General features: G+C 39.8%; 1 protein-coding gene across 12 annotated transcripts in view; it reads right to left on the bottom strand.

Annotated features, from left to right (window-relative positions):
* The window catches only part of MCU (mitochondrial calcium uniporter), a 233,895-nt gene that overhangs the window by 212,128 nt on the left and 3,036 nt on the right, over positions 1–18,731 (bottom strand). For 2 of the 12 annotated variants that reach the window (XM_032256320.1, XM_032256322.1), the window contains exon 2: positions 2,802–3,579. The exons of 3 other annotated variants lie outside the window; for them this stretch is intronic. In XM_032256320.1, the coding sequence (XP_032112211.1) occupies positions 2,802–2,828 (27 nt within the window). In that variant the 5' untranslated portion in view covers positions 2,829–3,579. Of the gene's footprint in view, positions 1–2,801; positions 3,848–10,188; positions 11,131–18,731 lie in introns of those variants that run through there. 7 more of the 12 variants (XM_032256328.1, XM_032256329.1, XM_032256327.1 and 4 more) reach the window with 7 other exon arrangements.

Here is an 18,731-nt window from a genome sequence, read left to right as displayed (position 1 = left end):
GCCCCCTTATTCTACTGTTGATGGGCACTTGGAAAATTCCAAGTGGACTATTAGACCTGCCATGAACATTTCCGTCCATGTCTTTTGGTGAATACAGACACATAATTCTGTTTTGTATAAATCTAGAAATGGAACTACTGAGTCATAGGGCATGCATTTGTTCAACTTTTGTAAATAACTAATGAACTTTTAAAAAAATATATTTTAAAATCTTCATAGGGGGCTGGGTGTAGGGACTCACACCTGTAATCCCAGCACTTTGGGAGGCTGAAACAAGCAGATCACCTGAGGTCGGGAATGTGACACCAGCCTGACCAACATGGAGAAACCCGTCTCTACTAAAAATACAAAATCAGCCGGGAGTGGTGGTGGATGCCTGTAATCCCAGCTACTTGGGAGGCTGAGGCAGAAGAAGAGCTTGAACCCAGGAAGCAGAGGTTGTGGTGAGCGGAGATTGCACCATTGTGCTCCCATCTGGGCAACAAGAGTGAATCTCTGTCTCAAAAAACAAACAAACAATAAAACTTCATAGGAAAATACGAATGATTAATAGATTCATCAGAAGGTACAGACTCCAAAACTACTTTCAGAGGAGAAAACTTATTGATGTAGGATAGCTGATCCCCATCATTCCCAAAGGAGGCAATTTACTTTAGAAAGTTTTCACCAGCAATTTACACATGATACTTAATAACAGAAGTAACCAAATCCATCTTGTCCTTTCTGAAATTGATGATGCTAAAATTTACAAACTAACAATTGAAGAGCCATCACTATTAATAAGTAACAATTTTTTTCCCAACATGTTACAGGAGAATATAAACATTACAAGTCCTAACTTTGCCTAGTATACTAATTTAAATAGACTCAGAAACTGAAGGAGACTTCAGAACTAGCCTACCTTCTACTTCAACAAACATGCTAATAAAAATTTGTTTAATCCAAGAACAGAAAAAGAACAGTAGGCAAAAACTAAGGGAATCTGAATACAGTATGCACTTTAGTTAATTATAATGTATCAGGATTGGTTCATTAATTGCAGCAAATGTACCAAAGTAATGTAATATGTTAACGATAGGAGAAGATGAAGGACATATAGGAATTCTGTGTATGATCTTTGCCATTTTTCTGTAAATCTAAAACTGTTCTAAAATAAAATTTATTTTTAAAAGTCCAATTAAAACTCTGCAACATAATCTGCAGATTGTGATACACCTGCTAAACTCCTTTCAGAATGCAATCCAGATGCACTTTAAAAGCTGTTAGACACACATACCCACACACACATACACAAATACACTTTCCATCTATGGTCTTAGATACATAGATATATGAGGAAAGAATTCTATCTATGCCAATTTTAGTTTTGCTCCTAGCTTCAAAATTATGAACAAGGCTCTAACTTCTTTTTTTATTCCATCTAAGCCAAGCTTTCTGAGTATATACTATAAGTACTTAGTGACTCATTAAGAAGCAATCCCCTAGTTATCTTCAAACAATAAAAGCATCCAAACTCCAAGTAAGACCCATACTCTCACAACCATATCTTTGTAGTTCAAATCATCAAGTCTTTGCTTTTACTTTTGGTGTGGGGGAGTGGGTGGGAAATAGCCTTTGTACCTTTCAACTAGTAGGGAAAACAAGAATCCTCTAATATGGTGTGAGATCTAGTGAAAGGAACCCTAGGAAAGCAGGTAGGAGACCTAGCCTCTGGTTTCAGTAGTAGGATACTAACTTGCTCTGTGATCCTTGAATAATTCTGGTCCTCAATTTCCATTACCTTGAGTGGTATTTTAACTATAATAATTATTCCATGAATCTGAAGGTCCTTTCTTTCTTTTCTTTCAGAAACAGGGTCTTGCTCTGCATCCAGGTTGGAGTACAATGGTGTGATCACAGCTCATTACAGCCTCAAATTTCCTGGACTCAAGCAATCCTTTCACCTCAGCCTCCTGAGTAACCAGAAATACAAAGGCATGGTACCATGCCCAACAAAAATTTTTTTTAATGGGGCCTCACTATATTGCCCAAGCTGGTCAGGCACTCTTGGACTCCAGCGATCCTCACAACTTGGCCTCCCAAAGCATTCAGATTACACATGTGAGCCATCATGCCCAGCCTATGAACCTTTAGAGAATCCATTAATAATAATATCCTGCTACTGAATGAATGCCTACACCCAGTGAGAAAGCAAAGAGAAAGACAGATAAGAGTCAGTGAAAGAGAGAACATAATGAATGAAATAAAAGATAAAGAAGCTGGACTGCTGTCATAGCTTTCCATTTCATTAACCTTGTATTAGTAACCATACCACTATACATACTGCAAATATTTACTTGCTAGTCAGCATTATGACACAGGTCCTGGCTTTCCTGGTTTTCTCTTTAGAAGCCAATTTGAAAACGACTGTGCTTCTAGCAAGCTTATTTCTAAACACAATTTGAAGTTTGGTCTGCCTCTAGTAGGAGTTGGCAAATGTTTTCTTAAAGGGCCAAATAATAAATATTTTAGGCTTTATGGACTATATAGTCTCTGTTGTAACAACTCAACTCTGTTGTTACAGTGCCAGGGCAACTATAGACAATCTGTAAACAAATGGGTATGTCTGCATTGCAATAAAACTTTGTTTACAAAAATCAAGCAACCATTTAGGCTACAGTTTGTCAACACCTGTTCTACAGTAACAGGGGGCAGAAAAATCAACTGGCAATATAGATTTCATAAAACCACATGAGTTCACACCAAAATAAACTGTTTTGCTTGCAGGGAGAAAACGCTTATGAATCATGATCTTCACATACCTGCGAGTGTTCAAGTTTCCCCTGCATGAACAGGTCACATCACCAATACCTAAGACAGAGCAGGAAAACACTCTCCCTTACATGGTTGTTATGACATACAGGGGATGTGTTAATTTATACAGGCAAATTTTACAGGATGACCTGCAAAAGTAAGATACCAGGTTTTAGCAACTTTAGTGATAAACACAGAAACCTATACCTGATTAACATCAACTTTTACTTCTTCCATATATTAAGCCAAATTAATTAAAATAAACGCCAAGATCATTGCCTTTCCTAGGAGAGCTGCCCTGTCTCCACGCAATCTGGTTGGTTTATACCAGCAAACCGTTGGTCATCCATACCCTATTAAATTTCCAGGAGGCAGAGTAACTGTTTGAGATAGCATAGCTCTGATTTATTGGGGTTGTTCACCAATATGGTCTAAGCAGGCTAAGATCAGATCTATCATCCCTTAGGGTCTACCATAGTAAAAATATTCCATTGTGCAACAGTCACCTCACTAAACTCAGCCCCATGTTAGCTACCAGGTGTTCAACAGCAGGCTGGAGCAAAGAGCCAGCCCACAAGGATCAAGCAAGTGCCTTTTTAAAAACTAATCTTAAGAAGCTCCTCTACATGGCTTTGCAAAGTAAGCAAAAACCATGCCAAATAGTAAAAAAGGCACTTACTTGACTCCCACAGGCCAGCTCCACACTCTAGCAGCTAAGATGTCACTGGCATGGTACATGGAGAGTGAGGTATCTTGCCAATCACTGTAGGAATGGTAGTGAAAGACCTAAAAGAATAGAAAAAAGTAAAGTAAATGTCAAAGATAAAGGCCTGAGCCTGCTAATGTGGGTACCTCAGGATATAATGCCAAAGAAAAGAGAGTCTAAAAAGACCTAGTTTAGGTCATTCTTAGCCACTAATTATTGCAGTGACCCTTAGGACAAGAGAGCACTTTTATAAGAAAGAGCTGTAATCTAGAATAAATCTAGATTAACTCTAAGAAACTCTGGAATACTTTTTTCAGAAATAAAGTATTAAATATTTGGACTGGGCACAGTGGCTCAGGCCTGTAATCCCAGCACCTTGGGAGGCCAAGGCGGGCAGATTGCTTGGGCTCTCAGGAGTTCGAGACTAGCCTGACCAACATGGAGAAACCCCGTCTCTAATAAAAATACAAAATTAGTCGGGCATGGTGGCACATGCTTATAATCCCAACTACTCAGGAGGCTGAGGCAGGAGAACTGCTTGAACCTGGGAGGCGGAGGTTGTGATGAGCTGAGATCCCACCATTGTACTAAAGCCTGGGCAACAAGAGCAAAACTCCATCTCAAAAATAAATAAATAAAATGTTTGATCATCACATGATAAGCTCAACAGATATAAAAATTGGGAGTTAGCTGGGTGTGGTGATATGTGCCTATAGTCCCAACTATTCAAAAACCTGAGGCAGGAGGACTGTTTGAGCCCAGGAGTTCAAGGCTAGCCTGGACAACAAGCAAGACCCCATTCTCTTTTAAAAAAAAAAAAAAAGATTCGGGCAGATCTGAGGTAGCAACTCGTAAACTAATTCTTTTAGAAATATTTTTAGGGTGAAGCTCAGTGGCTCACACCTGTAATCCTAGCACTTTGGGAGGCTGAGGTGGGCAGATCATGCAGTCAGGAGTTCAATACCAGCCTGACCAAGATATTGAAACCCCATCTCTACTAAAAATACAAAACTAGCTGGGTTCAGTGCACCTGTAATCACAGCTACTCGCAGGCTGAGGCAGGAGAATGACTTGAACCCAAGGGGTGGAGGTTTCAGTGAGCCAAGATCGCGCCACTGCACTCCAGCCTGGGTAACAGAGTGAGACTCCATCTCAAAAATACATAAATAAATAAATAAAAAAAATTCATAAATATATATAGATATATATTATTAGATTAAAGAAGGAAAAAAAATTGGTCAGGCGCGGTGGCTCACACTTGTAATCCCAGCACTTTGGGTGGCTGAAGCAGGAGGATTATGAGGTCAGGAGTTAGAGATCAGCCTGGCCAACATGGTGAAAACCCATCTCTACTAAAAATACAAAAATTAGCCAGGCATGGTGGTGGGGGGGCTGTAATCCCAGCTACTTGGGAAGCTGAGGCAGGATAATTGCTTAAACCCAGGGGGCGAAGGTTGCAGTGAGCTGAAATCATTGCAGTGAGCCGACATTGCACCACTGCACTCTTGCCTGGGCAACAGAGCAAGACTCCAACTCAAAATAAAAAATAAAAAGAAGGAAAAAAATTTTCACCCCATCTCTGTGCTTCTGGAATATTAAAAAAACTGATAGAACCCTAATAAACAATGAAGAAGTAAATTTTTTAAATTAAAAAAGTCTTAGGTTATCCACTAATTTCAGGCTTTCACTAGTTTCAGAAACAAATTTACAAAATTTAGAAATCTTGGTGCGCTAAATTTTTTTTTTAAATTCTGGTTCATTTGCCAAGCCACACAACTTTCTGGTTTAGGGGTTCTGTTTGAAAATGACTGGAAACCATTCCAAAACAAAAAAATGCAAAATGCCATTTCACATACCACTATCTTTTCTCCCCATACATATACTTTTCAAAGGTAAAATAATTTGTGAAAATTATTACAAAAGTATAATTTGTGTAGTTAGCAAGAAAGCCAGCACTAGTGAAAAAATAAATCATTCTGAATTAGCAATATTCTCTTTCCTCCTTCCATCTAATCATTTCTACCAAAAATAAAAAACCTCTTCTATTACTGGAGATCCATTCAGCACTCTTTCCCATCAGAACAATGGAAGAAACAAACAGGCAGCTGAGTTTAATCATTGCTGAGGCACTGAATAAAATAAGCAAAAGTATGTTTTCATTCTAATTATGTTTTAGCCAAAAGACTATTGTATAACCCCTAATTAAAATATGCTTCAAATTGGTCACCATTTCTAACAATCTTCAAATTGTACAGATCTCAAACAATTTAATGAGAATGGAAGATTCACTGTTAATAGCGTATCTGGCCAGACTTATATCTTGGGTGCCTAACTCACGTTTTCTTTTTAATTTTGGCTTGTGTTTGCTTGCCTACAGTCCCTGGAAACCATCCCATTTATTAGTGTTTCCCTTGCTACCTCAGCATTTCTGGTTAATGCACTACAATAAATCATTTGGAGGGACAACCTGAATGAAGCTCTGCACTGTGTACTCTGCAAAAATGCTCAAACCATTATCAAGAATGTTGGAAAAGAAAGACAACAGCATGAAATTGAGAAGATAAAAAATTTTATCAGATTGTCTTTTTAAAACAATGACTTCAAAGTAAGAATATACATTGACTAATGCATACAGAAGATTTATTAAAACAAATATTTATTTCACACCAACTGTCTCAAAAAGTGTGTCCTCTCATATCTACATCTTACTTTTCTTGTGCTTGCCCCATAAAACCATAACACAATTTAAGAACAGCCTTTTTACCATAAAAGGCGCATCTCCTTTTACAAAATAAAGCAGATCGTACCCAAATTTCAGATAATTCCAAACACACAGAAAAGAAACAATGAATTAATGCCAACAAATTTCCACCCACAGCTTGTGTGCACTTGAAAAATCTGAGACTTTTGATAACCCAGGCTTTTGTTGCAGCAGCTCAACCACCCCTGAGCTCACTGGATTGTGGCAGATGCTGCTCTGCATTTTGCAAAAGACACGTTCAACTGTGTAATAAAACATTCTTCTTCTCTGCCTTCTCTCAGGAAGTATAAAGGATTTTCCCAGGAATATGATAAACGAGGACATTCCACACCAAAAAAGGAAACTGGCTTTTTTGAAAGTCAAAGCAACATTCCTAGTCTAACTTTAAAAATGACATAATAAATTCCTCTTTCCTGTCCCCCAGAATATTCAGTAAAAAGTCTGTCAGTCAATAGACGTTTAAGTATATAGAATAGAGACAGAAATGCCACAAAGCAGTTAAAAAATGAATGAACCAGAACCACATGTATCAACTAAATAAGTTATTATTTTTTTTTTTTTTTAAGAAACAGAGTCTTGCTCTGTCCCCATGCTGGAGCGCAATGGCCCAATTATAGCTCATTGTAACCTCAAACTACTGGCCTCAGCAATCCTCCCACCTCAGCCTCCCAAAGTGCTGGGATTACATGTGTGAGCCACTGTGCTAGCCTAATATGTTTTTTTAAAGTATTAAGAAAAAAAAAAAAAAAGGACCAGGTATAGTGGCTCATGCCTATAATCCCAGCACTTTGGGAGGCCGAGGCAGGTGGATCACTTGAGGTCAGGAGTTCGAGACTAGCTTGGCCAACACAGCAAAATCCCGTGTCTACTGAAAATACAAAAATTGGCCAGGTGTGGGAGCACACACCTGTAATCCCAGCTACTCAGGCTGAAACAGGAGACTCACTTGAACCCAGGAGGTGGAGGTTACAGTGAGCCAAGATCATGCCACCACACTCCAGCCTGGGTGACAGAGAGACTCTGTTCAAAAAAAAGATTTGCAGAAGGATACATACAGTGTAACACCTTTTTTTTTTTGGAGATGGAGTTTTGCTCTTGTTGCCCAGGCTGGAATACAATGGCTCAGTCTTGGCACACTGCAACCTCCACCTTCCAGGTTCAAGTGATTCTCCTGCCTCAACCTCCCAAGTAGCTCGGATTACAGGCACCCATCATCACGTCCAGCTAATTTTTATGTTTTCAGTAGAGACGGGGTTTCACCATGTTGGCCAGGCTGGTCTCGAACTCCTGACCTCAGGTGATCCACCCACCTCAGCCTCCCAAAGTGTGAGTAACAGGCGTGAGCCACCACGCCCAGCCAGTATAATACGTTTTGCATAAGGTTTTAAAACATTCTTATGAAACTATATAAGAGGGGTGTGTGTGTGTGTGTGTGTGTGTGTGTGTGTGTGTGTGTGTGTGTAACAAAAGGATAAACACACTCATGCGATGGTAAACATCAAATTCAAGAGAATGTTACTTTTGGGAGAGAAGACTAAGGAAGGGGACTTGGGGGCAGCAATTATAATGTTCAACTTTTCAAGCTAACAAGTATACATTATATTATTCCACTTCTTTTTATGCATATGACATACTTCATAATTTAAAAATAAAAGATTTCTGCTCCTGTACATCTGATTGAACATAATGTAATTTCCTTATGAAGGACTACCCCACTTCCACCAAAAAAGAAAAAAAAAAACCTCGGGTGATAGAATGGCCTTTCCAAGTGAGCTCCTTTGAAAACATTCCCATTAGTAGTTTACTTCCGCCTTTTCTTCCACTAGTGCTGTGACTTTCTAATGCTGGCTGTGATGTGACCTTTGGATCCATAACTCAGGGTCTCAGCTTGTCTCTACTTTTCATCTTACAAAGAATACCCATTTTGGATAAGAAATCTATTATAGTTTCCTTTCATTTTCCACTTTTTCATGTTAAAGGCTCTAGAAATCATTAAAAAGAAAGCCATCAGCCAGGCAAGGTGGCTCACACCTGTAATCTCGGCACTTTGGGAGGTCGAGGCGGGCGGATCATGAGGTCAGGATATCGAGATCATCCTGTCTAACATGATGAAACCCCGTCTCTACTAAAAATACAAAAAATTAGCTAGGTGTGGTGGCACATGCCTGTAGTCCCAGCTACTCGAGAGGCTAAGGCAGGAGAATCACTTGAACCCAGGAGGCGGAGGCTGCAGTGACCTGAGATTGCCCCACTGCACTCCAGCCTGGGTGACAGAGCGAGACTGTCTCAAAAAGAAAAGAAAACCATCATATATTTAAAGTTCACCCAACTTTGTGGCAATTGGCCACACTAAGAACTTGAATTCATTCTGAGTCAAACACCAATACAGTGTGAGATACTAAAATTAAAGAAAGCACTGACTGAAGTTCAGCTCTCCATTAAGTAAATGAATATTCCAAAATTCTGTAATATGTTACACTAAAATTCTGTTTTACTATCTCAACTGCGCTTAGTTAGACAGCATTTTAACATTTCAGTGACAGCTAAAAATAAAAAGAAAACAAGATTTCATTTTCTTTGGGGTTAAAACAAAAAAAAATAAAGAAATAAAACCAAACTATTAACATCTATATCTATATCTAGTCAGATATTCACACAAAGTATATCCTAGGGGACCCCTCTAAAAGTAAAAAAACACCAGAAAATCAATTTTTCCTTTCTATTCAGCAGTGTCTAGCACCAGCACTCAAATATCAGGAAAATGGGGGAAAGAGAGAAACTAACAGATCAAGAGAGATATAAGTTGATATTCTTCTGTTTACAAAAAAAAATGTAATGCCATCAAAAGCAAATGAAAAACTTTCAATCTTCTCATTAGGTTTTTACTACTTCTACCATTCCACTCAATCTATCTTTAAATACTTCTTTAAAGTATTCTGACATCTATATTCTGTTTTGAAATGAAAAATAGGTTTTTATCACACTGGCCACTTGCCACAGCCCTGCTTCATGGCAGCTATCAGAATTCTGGCAGTGCAAAATACAGGATACAGTGGGGGCAGAATGGAAATACAGAAGATTAGTTCCAAAATAAACACTTCCAAAAATCTGTCTTCTTTGGAAATATATATATACAGAAAGAATCTACAGTTGGCAGCACCTCTTTGAAATAGTTCCTTTCTCTCTTCTGCAGTACCTAGCATGGCCCACACCCCACCAATACATGCCAGGTAGATGCCACTGAATCCATTTCTCAATTTTTTTTAAGAGACAGGGTGTCTCACTCTATCACTCAGGCTGGAGTACAGTGGTGCAAACAAAGCTCACCATAGCCTAGGTTCAAATGATCCTTCTGCCTCAGCCTCCCAAAGCACTGGGATTACAAGTGTGAGCCACTGAGACTGGCCTAAATTACTTTTAACATAGTAGCTCTACAGTCTTTTTCCATTACTACTTTTACTTAGCATTTTAAATAGTCCTGCTTGTTTCAGCACAATTGGAACTGTTTTAAGAATATTAGCTGCTTCATGAATCAAACAGAAGTCATTCCTTCTTGACATTCCCATAATTCCCATCACTGTAGTATCTGGGCACAGAGAACAAGATGATCTACAGCTGTGTTACTCAGAGGGTTGAAGAATTTAGACAATAGTCTCTAGGACTAGTTAACTCACTGACTCTCATTCAACCAACATGGACTGAGTTTGTGTGTTACTGACACTATACTAGGCTCAGTTCACAGAGCTGGAAGAATTTAAGGGCTACTATACCTACAGACTACTGCAGGCAACTAATCACTTAAGGTTTTCACACTTAGAATTCCTATAGTGTAACTACAAAATAAAACATTTTCTGCTTCAGGCTGGTAAGGTACAGCTCAAAATTAATAAATTACTAGTACAGTCCCATCTTACTTCAACACTCTGACCTTAACTGCTTTCTTCCTTCTCTCAACTCTCCAACTCTCTGGGCTTTCCACATTTTCACCTCTTCCTCCACTCCCTTCAGCAATTTGCATTAGAGAAAAGAAAACAAAGGTGAAAGATGAAACTGAAGGCATAATGAACTGTTTAAGGGGAATACAAAGTAAATTGTTCATTAAGATGTCAGAAGTAATTATGAAAACTGTCCTAAAGAGGAACTTGAAGGCTGTTTTTCTACATTTCAAGCTCTTGGCCCTTGTGAGAATAAGCAAGTAATACCTGGGTTTTTTATGATTTTATACAAGCCACCTAATGAAATAACATAATTATTTGCAAAGTATTATATAAAAATACGTTTTATAATTTGAAAAGCTTTTTTTGAGCTGAACGTGGTGATACGTGCCTGCAGTCACAGCTACTCAGGAAGCTGAGGCAGGAGGATCACTTTAGCCCAGGAGTTCAAGACCAGTCTGGGCAACATAGTGAGATCCCACCTCAAAAAACTAAATAAAATAAAAGGTAAAAGCCCTTTAGGTTCACCTAATCAAGCATCCTTATTTAACTGACAAAAATATTAAGACCAAAAGGGTTAAGTCATTTGTCCAAGATCAAAAAGTAAGTTAATGGAACAAAGGAACAGACCCAGTTACCATTATACCACTTGGCACCAAATTCTCTTCAATTACTTTTGTTTCAGTGGGAAATACATACATACACACACACACACACACACACACACACACACACACCACTCACCATGACCACCTCTTCGTTTATTTAACTATCTCAGAAAACTAATAATAAAAATATTCTGTGATGGTACAGCAATCCTTGGCTTCCATAAGATTTCAAAAGGGGAGCTGGGCACGATGGCTCATGCCTGTAACCCCAGACTTTGGGAGGCTGAGGTGAGAGGATCACCTGAGGTCAGGAGTGCAAAACCAGCCTAGCCAACATGGTGAAACCCCATCTCTACTAAAAATGCAAAAATTAACTAGGCGTGCTGGTACACGCCTGTAATCCCAGCTACTTGGGAGGCAGAGGTTGCCGTGAGGAGAAGCACTAGAGATCGGGAGGCAGAGGTTGCAGTGAGCCGAGACTGCCTCCAGCATGGGTGACACAGCAAGACTCTGTATTAAGAAAAAAAAAAAAAATTTCAAAAGGCTCACCAACAGCATTACAAATATAATCTCTCTACTAGTAGAGAAGATACTGTAGTCTGGCCGGGCACAGTGGCTCATACCTGTAATCTCCAGCACTTTGGGAGGCCAAGGTGAGTGGATCACCTGAGGTCAGGAGTTTAAGACCAGCCTGGCCAACATGGTAAAACCCCGTCTCTATTAAAAATAAAAAACTTAGCCAAGCGTGGCAGCGTGCACCCGCAGTCCCAGCTACTTAGGAGGCTGAGGCAGAAGAACTGCTAAAACCCAGGAGGTGGAAGTTGTGGTGAGCTGAGATCGTGCCACACTGCACTCCAGCCTGGGTGACAGGGCAAGACTCTGTCTCCAAAAAAAAAAAGAGAGAGAAGATATTATAATGGCTCTAAAAAATTTTATAGTTATCAAAGAAATAAATATCTATACTTTGTACTGCAATAACTAGAACATCAAAGAATGTGTATTGTCTAAATAAAGCAATCTAATGAGATACCTAGTCAATTAAAATGCTAGAATCACTCCAAATAATTTGTTTTCAATTATATATTTTTATAACTTCTGAGTCACCGGAGTAGCAGAGCAGTAGGAAACTCATACATCTACATTTCTAATGTGGAGGGGAAGGCTGCTACAATTTTACTAAGAAAGGGTTTCATGTTTAGTAATGGCTACTTAAAAAAAAAAAGATAAGACCATCATAAAATGCTCAGTAATAGTCCCCAAAAGAGATCAAAACAAGTTAAGGCCATTAGAAAGCTCTTTATCAACTTATATATTATAAAAATGAAAAATTAAAGAGAATAAAGTCAAAGAAAATTACTCAAAAGTATTCCTCTAATTAACAAACATAAAATTCAGTTATAGCACATAGCTTCAGAGAAGTATAATAAACAGAATATACCCTTTATTTTATTTATTTTTTTGAAACAGAGTCTTACTCTGTCGCCCAGGCTGGAGTGCAGTGGCTCAATCTCAGCTCACTGCAACCTCTGCCTCCTGGGTTCAAGACTCCCGGATTCTCCTGTCTCAACTTCCTGAGTAGCTGGGATTATAGGCACACACCACCACACCCAGCTAATTTTTGTTTTTTAGTATAGATGGGGTTTCACCATGTTGGCCAGGCTGGTTTCGAACTCATGACCTCAGGTGAGCCACCTACCTCAGCCTCCCAAAGTGCTGGGATTTCAGGCATGAGCCACCATGCCCGGCCTCACATGTTTCCTCTTAAGCAAGACCTCGTCTGTGAATCCCTCCTCAGCTCTCACAGGTAGGTCCCAAGTGCTCCCACTGAACATTCTTTAGAAAAAAAAGAAGCACAACCACTTACAGTCTGTTTGTACAGTGTCTCCTGGCCAGACTGTGAACTCTTTTAGAACTACCACAAAGGCATCTCTCTTCCCAATGCCCAGGGCAGTGCCTCACAAAATGTAGGAGTTCCACACATATTTTCTGAATGTCTCCAGGTAACTGAACCTTTCTAAATAAATCACTTTCCATCTGTACAATGGGAATAGTATTTTGCCTGAAGGACTATTGTAGAGTACACTAGAGAATGTTATAAAAGCATCTGGTATAGAAGCAACTCAATAATTACCAGGTTTACTGAGTGGCTTTTTTTTTTTTTCTTTTTTTTTTTTTGAGACAGAGTCGTCTTACTCCGTCACCCAGTGCAGTGGTGTGATCTTGGGTCACTACAACCTCTGCCTCCCAGGTTCCAGTGATTCTCCTGCCTCAGCTTCCCAAGTGACTGAGATTATAGGCACCCGCCACCACGCCTGGCTAATGTTTTTTGTATTTTTAATGGAGATGGGGTTTCACCATGTTGGCCAGCTGGTCTCAAACTCCTGACCTCAGGTGATTCACCCACCTTAGCATCCCAAAATGTTGGGATTACAGGCGTGAGCTATAGCGCCTGGCTGGATGGTACGTTTTAGAAATCCAAACTAAGTTAGCAATATTTCCAAGAGGCAAATACCTTAGACCGCCAACAGCTAACACCTGGGGGAGGGTGAGGCAAGCCATTTAAGAAATGTAGTCAGTGGGAAGGATGTCAAGATCTCTTGAAGGAAAACTGCAGGAGATGCTTGAGGAGGAACATGCCAAAGAAGCAAAAATGAAAAGGAAGGACACTGATACCCAGAACAGTAGTTTTCATTCTAACCAGACTTATGCTTGAACATAAAACATCTGTCCTGTCTTTCGGTGCATCCCTAGCACTAAACCAGTTTATGACACTTTATATAACTGGGATAATACCCCTCCTAGGGTTATGGTAAAAATTAAATGAAGTAACAATCCCCTCAGGTCTTAGATGGTTTCTTCTGTATCTATTCCTCTATCTATAGAAGCCAGCTGGTTCAAGCTAACCTATATGCTCTCTTATTATTTGACATTTATCAGTCATACTTTCTCTGAACTAAAGTTTAAACCAGATATTAATACAGTGCTCTTAAACATCCTGTAACATTACTTACCATAGAAAAGAGGTACAGGCCAGCATGGTGGCTCACTCCTGTAATCCCAGCACTTTGGGAGGCCAAGGCAGGTGGAACACCTGAGGTTGGGAGTTTGAGACCAGCCTGACTAACACAGAGAAACCCCCTCTCTACTAAAAATATAAAATTAGCTGGGCATGGTGGTGCATGCCTATAATCCCAGCTACTTGGGAGGCCGAGGCAGGAAAATAGCTTGAACCCAGGAGGCAGAGGTTGCAGTGAGCCAAGATTGTGCCGCTGCACTGCAGCCTGGGCAACCAGAGCAAAATTCCGTCTCAAATAAAAAAAGAAAGAAAGAAAAGAAAAGAGGTACAAAGTAGACCCATCTCAGAAGGCAAAAAAGAAATTTAAATGATATTGACACCTACAAGGCAGTACAGTGCAGAACTGTACATTTCTGTCTTCTATAAACACCTAATGGACTCCTCAGCAATTTTCTGATGATGATTACAAATACCCTCCAAACAATAAAGTGGATAATATATAGAAAAAAAAAAAAAAACATAAAAACTGAAAACTTTAGGAACAAAGCATAAAAATTAACACCCACTCTTCTGGATTAATAAATATTATTAATGTCATTAAAGAACCTTAGGAAAAGGTTCATACCTTTGAAATGTCAAAATGCAATGTCATATCATCCAATTATTCCAGAACGACATTAGAAAAAGTTCAGCTTGCCAGGTGCAGTGGCTCACGCCTCTAATTCCAGCCCTTTGGGAGGCTGAGGAGGGCAGATCACGAGGTCAAGAGATGGAGACCATCCTGGCCAACATGGTGACACCCCGTCTCTACTAAAAAAATACAAAAATTAGCTGGGTGTGGTGGTGCGCACCTGTAGTCCCAGCTACTTGGGAGGCTGAGGCAGGAGCATTGCTTGAACCCGGGCGGCAGAGGTTGCAGTAAGCCAAGCTCGTGCCACTGCACTCCAACCTGGCGCCTGGCGACAGAGCAAGACTCTGTCTCAAAAAAAAAGTTCAGCTTTAGCATGCGTTAGATCCAATTGATGATATAATTTATGAAGTTATATTTTTATCAATATAAAAGATTCAAGTGTGTACACAGTTTATGGGCCAATAATTCGCTAAACTTATAAAAATTAATTTGCTTGAAGTCAACTTTCATTTTTACACAGGATATCTAACTGTAAGCATTTAACAGAGCGCAATAAAATAAATAAATGCATTGTTTCCCTTTTGTGTTCAACCTACAGAGAAAAGGTTTTTTAACAGGTATTATCAAGTTTAATATAAATCAGAGAGTAATTAATCGAGACTGTTTTTGAGGTAAGGTACTTTAAGAATTCGAGGTTAGGTACTTTAAGAATAAAAGGTAATCTTGACCTTAATCACAGGAAAACAAGCAGCAATTTTTAAGAAAATCTACAGGGATACAAACAAAGCTAAAATATAAGAAGAAATAAAAACATCCTAGCAGCTGATAGCAAATCATTTTTTGTTTTAGTGCTACCTAGGGTTTGAAGTTGAAATGAAGCACTGGCCATGATCATATACAATAGCACTTCATTGATAACATCATCTGAATGATTTCCTACCAATGTATTGCCTTTGACTCACACCACTCTTAATGCTATATTTTCTATTTAGATTTCATGTTTGAAAAAGGTTACATGAAGCATAAAAAAGAGCCACTTGCGACTTAAAAAATTCAAATAATCAGAATTTTAAGAAATCCAAGTTCATTCATTCAGATATTTTATGAGTTATAAAATAAGCAAGATTTTGTGCTAGATATGGTAGCTCATGCCTGTAATCCCAGAACTTTGGGAGGCTAAAGTGAGAAGATCTATTGAAGCCAGGAGTTAAGAAACCAGCCTGGGAAACATAGCAAGACCCTGTTTCTACAAAAAAAATAATTATTTTAATTAGCTAGGCATAGTGTGACATGTGCCTATATACCCAGCTACTCAGGAGGCTGAAGTGGGAGGACGGCTGAAGCCCAGGAGTTGAGGGCTGCAGCAAGCTATGACTGCACCACTGCATTGTAGCCTGGGCAAGAGAACAAGACTGTCTCTAAAAATAAAAAGAATGGTTGCTTCTTTAAAAATAGAAGAAATTGGCCGGGTGCAGTGGCTCACACCTGTAATCCCAGCACTTTGGGAGGCCGAAGCGGGCAGATCAAGAGGTCAGGAGTTCGAGACCAGCTTAACCAACATGGTGAAATGCTGTCTCTACTAAAAATACAAAAATTAGCCAGGTGTGGTGGCAGGCGCCTGTAATCTCAGCTACTCAAGAGGTTGAGGCAGGAGAATTGCTTGAACCTGGGAGGCAGAGGTTGCAGTGAGCTGAGATTGTGCCACTGCACTCCAGCCTGGGTGACAGTGAGATTCCATCCCAAAAAAAAAATAGGGCCAGGTGCAGTGGCTCACACCTGTAATCCCAGCACTTTAGGAGACCAAAGTGGGGGGATCACAAGGTCAGGAGTTCAAAAGTAGCCTGGCCAATATGGTGAAACCCTGGTTCTACTAAAAATACAAAAAAATTAGCTGGACATGGTGCCAGGCACCTGTAATTCCAGCTACTCGGGAGGCTGAAGCAGAGAATTGCTTGAACCCAGGAGGTGGAGGTTGCAGTGAGCCAAGATCGCGCCACTACACTCCAATCTTGGTGAAAGAACAAGACTCCATCTCAAAAAAAAAAAAAAAAAAAAAAATAGAAGAAGTCTGGCTCAGGTGCGTTGGCTCACGCCTGTAATCTCAGCACTTTGGGAGGCCAAGGCGGGCAGATTACCTGAGGCCAGGAGTTTGAGACCAGTCTGGCCAACATGGCGAAATCCCGTCTCTACTAAAAATACAAAAATTAGCTGGGCATGGTGGTGCATACCTGTAATCCCAGCTACTTGGGAGGCTGAAACAGGAGAATCGCTTGGAGACAGGAGAATCATTGGAAGCCAGGAGGTGGAGGTTACAGTGAGCCGAGATCACACCACTGCACTCCAGCCTGGGCAACAGAGCAAGACTAGATCTAAAAAATAAATAAATAAATAGAGGGAGTCTGTTCTAAACAAATTTATCCATAACTCTCAAAATCTTAATATAGAATAAACCAACAAATGTGGAATCTGATTCAAACATATAATAATCTGGGTAATGACTGTACTTTTGCTGGCTATTGTCAGAAATCTAGTGACCACTGCTGAGCTAATCCAATGGTACCAACTCTTTCCAGCACTCCACCATAAAGAGTGTAATATACAACCAAAGACAACACTGGCAATACTAAGCTTAAAGCAATTCTCCAGATGTGGCTACCTAAGCAAGGCTATAAAGCAAGCCAAACTGGGGGCAGGGAGATAGGGAAAGGAGATAAAGGGCATAACTTTCCCCTAGCAAGCAGAAAAAGGGGTGAAAAGCTAATTAACACTTGTCTGAGTGTCACCTATGTACCCAGCATTGTGCTGGAGTCTATGAGATACAAAGGTAATAAGATACGGCATTGTTGCTTTATCTCCCCAGCAAGATTAGATGCCCACAAATAAAACATTTAGAAAACATGTCTGTGTCAATCCATGTCCTGAAGATAATAAATCCAATCAGAATTCAGAGAGGACAGAATAAAACAATAGAAAAGGGTTAACAACCAGGAATTATGCAAATCGAGACTCAAACCAGGAAATTTTTTTTTCTCTACACATTTAGAGAAACTTTTCTAGTAATGAACTATAGAAATTATCCCTGATGGCTGGGTACGGTGGCTCATGCCTGTAATCGCAGCACTTTGGGAGGCCAAGGCGGGTAAATCACAAGATCCAGAGTTCAAGACCAGCCTGGCCAAGATGGTGAAATAGCGTCTCTACTAAAAATACAAAAACTAGCTGGGCGTGGTGGCAGGCACCTATAATCCCAGCTACTTGGGAGGCTCAGGCAGAGAATTGCTTGAACCCACGAGGCAGGGGTTTCAGTGAGCCGAGATCACGCCACTGCACTCCAGCCTGGGTGACAGAGCCAGACTCTGTCTCAAAGAAAAAAGAGAAGAAAAGAAAAAAAAGAAATTATCCCTGAAAGTCTAGGAACTTTAGGCCAGATCTTCACACTAGGAATTCTTGAATCCATCTCCATTTAAAGGAATTTTAGGCCAGATGTAGTAGATTACGCCTATAATAATAGCACTTTAGGAGGATGAGTCAAGGAGTTTGAGACTGGTCTGGTAGAAAAACCCTGTTTTTACCAAAAAAAAAAAAAAAAATTTTTTTTGTTTTAATTAGCTGGGCATGGTGGCGCATGCTACTTAGGAGGCTGAGGTGGGAGGATAGCTTGAGCCCAGGAGTTCAAGATTGCAGTGAGCTGCGATAGTATTAATGAACTCCAGCCTGGGTCACAAAGTGAGACCTTGTATCAAAAAAAAAAAAAAAATTTAAAGGAATTTTAATCCTTGGTCTGTTCGTAATCACGAGCATAACAAGTCACTTTCCTCAGTTTATTATGTTTGTTTCCTCATGTGTAAAGCAAGAATGTTAGCTTCAAAAGGAGTTGTACTTCACAGTCTGTAAGCTGAAATGGACCTTAGAGGCTAGAGGTGATAAAGGCTGAAATTCAGCTATAAAAAAATCCATAAAGGTTTAGTATGGATGTATGGGACAGTGCAGAGACTGGCTTAAGTAAAATGGAGTATTAGGGCTGGGGTAGATCGGGCCTAAGAGTGGTCCAGACCATGAGGAACTCAATTAAAGCATTAGGACCTGCCTCTGTGCCAGGAAATGTAACCTGTTAAAATTTTCAGGTTAAGCTGAAACAGTATCATTGCCAAAGAACTGTGATGTGTAAAGTAGAGCAGGTCAGCCACAAACTATAACAGGACAATGATGACTTAAGTAAAAGATGTAGTAATTCATCATAGCCGTTAACCGCTAGAAAATGCCAACAGTGAGGCTGTCATA

The sequence above is a fragment of the Sapajus apella genome, unplaced genomic scaffold, assembly GCF_009761245.1.
Source record: "Sapajus apella isolate SASKATOON/1434 unplaced genomic scaffold, GSC_monkey_1.0 scaffold94, whole genome shotgun sequence".
Taxonomy (NCBI): domain Eukaryota; kingdom Metazoa; phylum Chordata; class Mammalia; order Primates; family Cebidae; genus Sapajus; species Sapajus apella.
The sequence above is the reverse complement of the archived record's forward strand: the minus strand, read 5'-3'. Positions and strand labels throughout refer to the sequence as shown.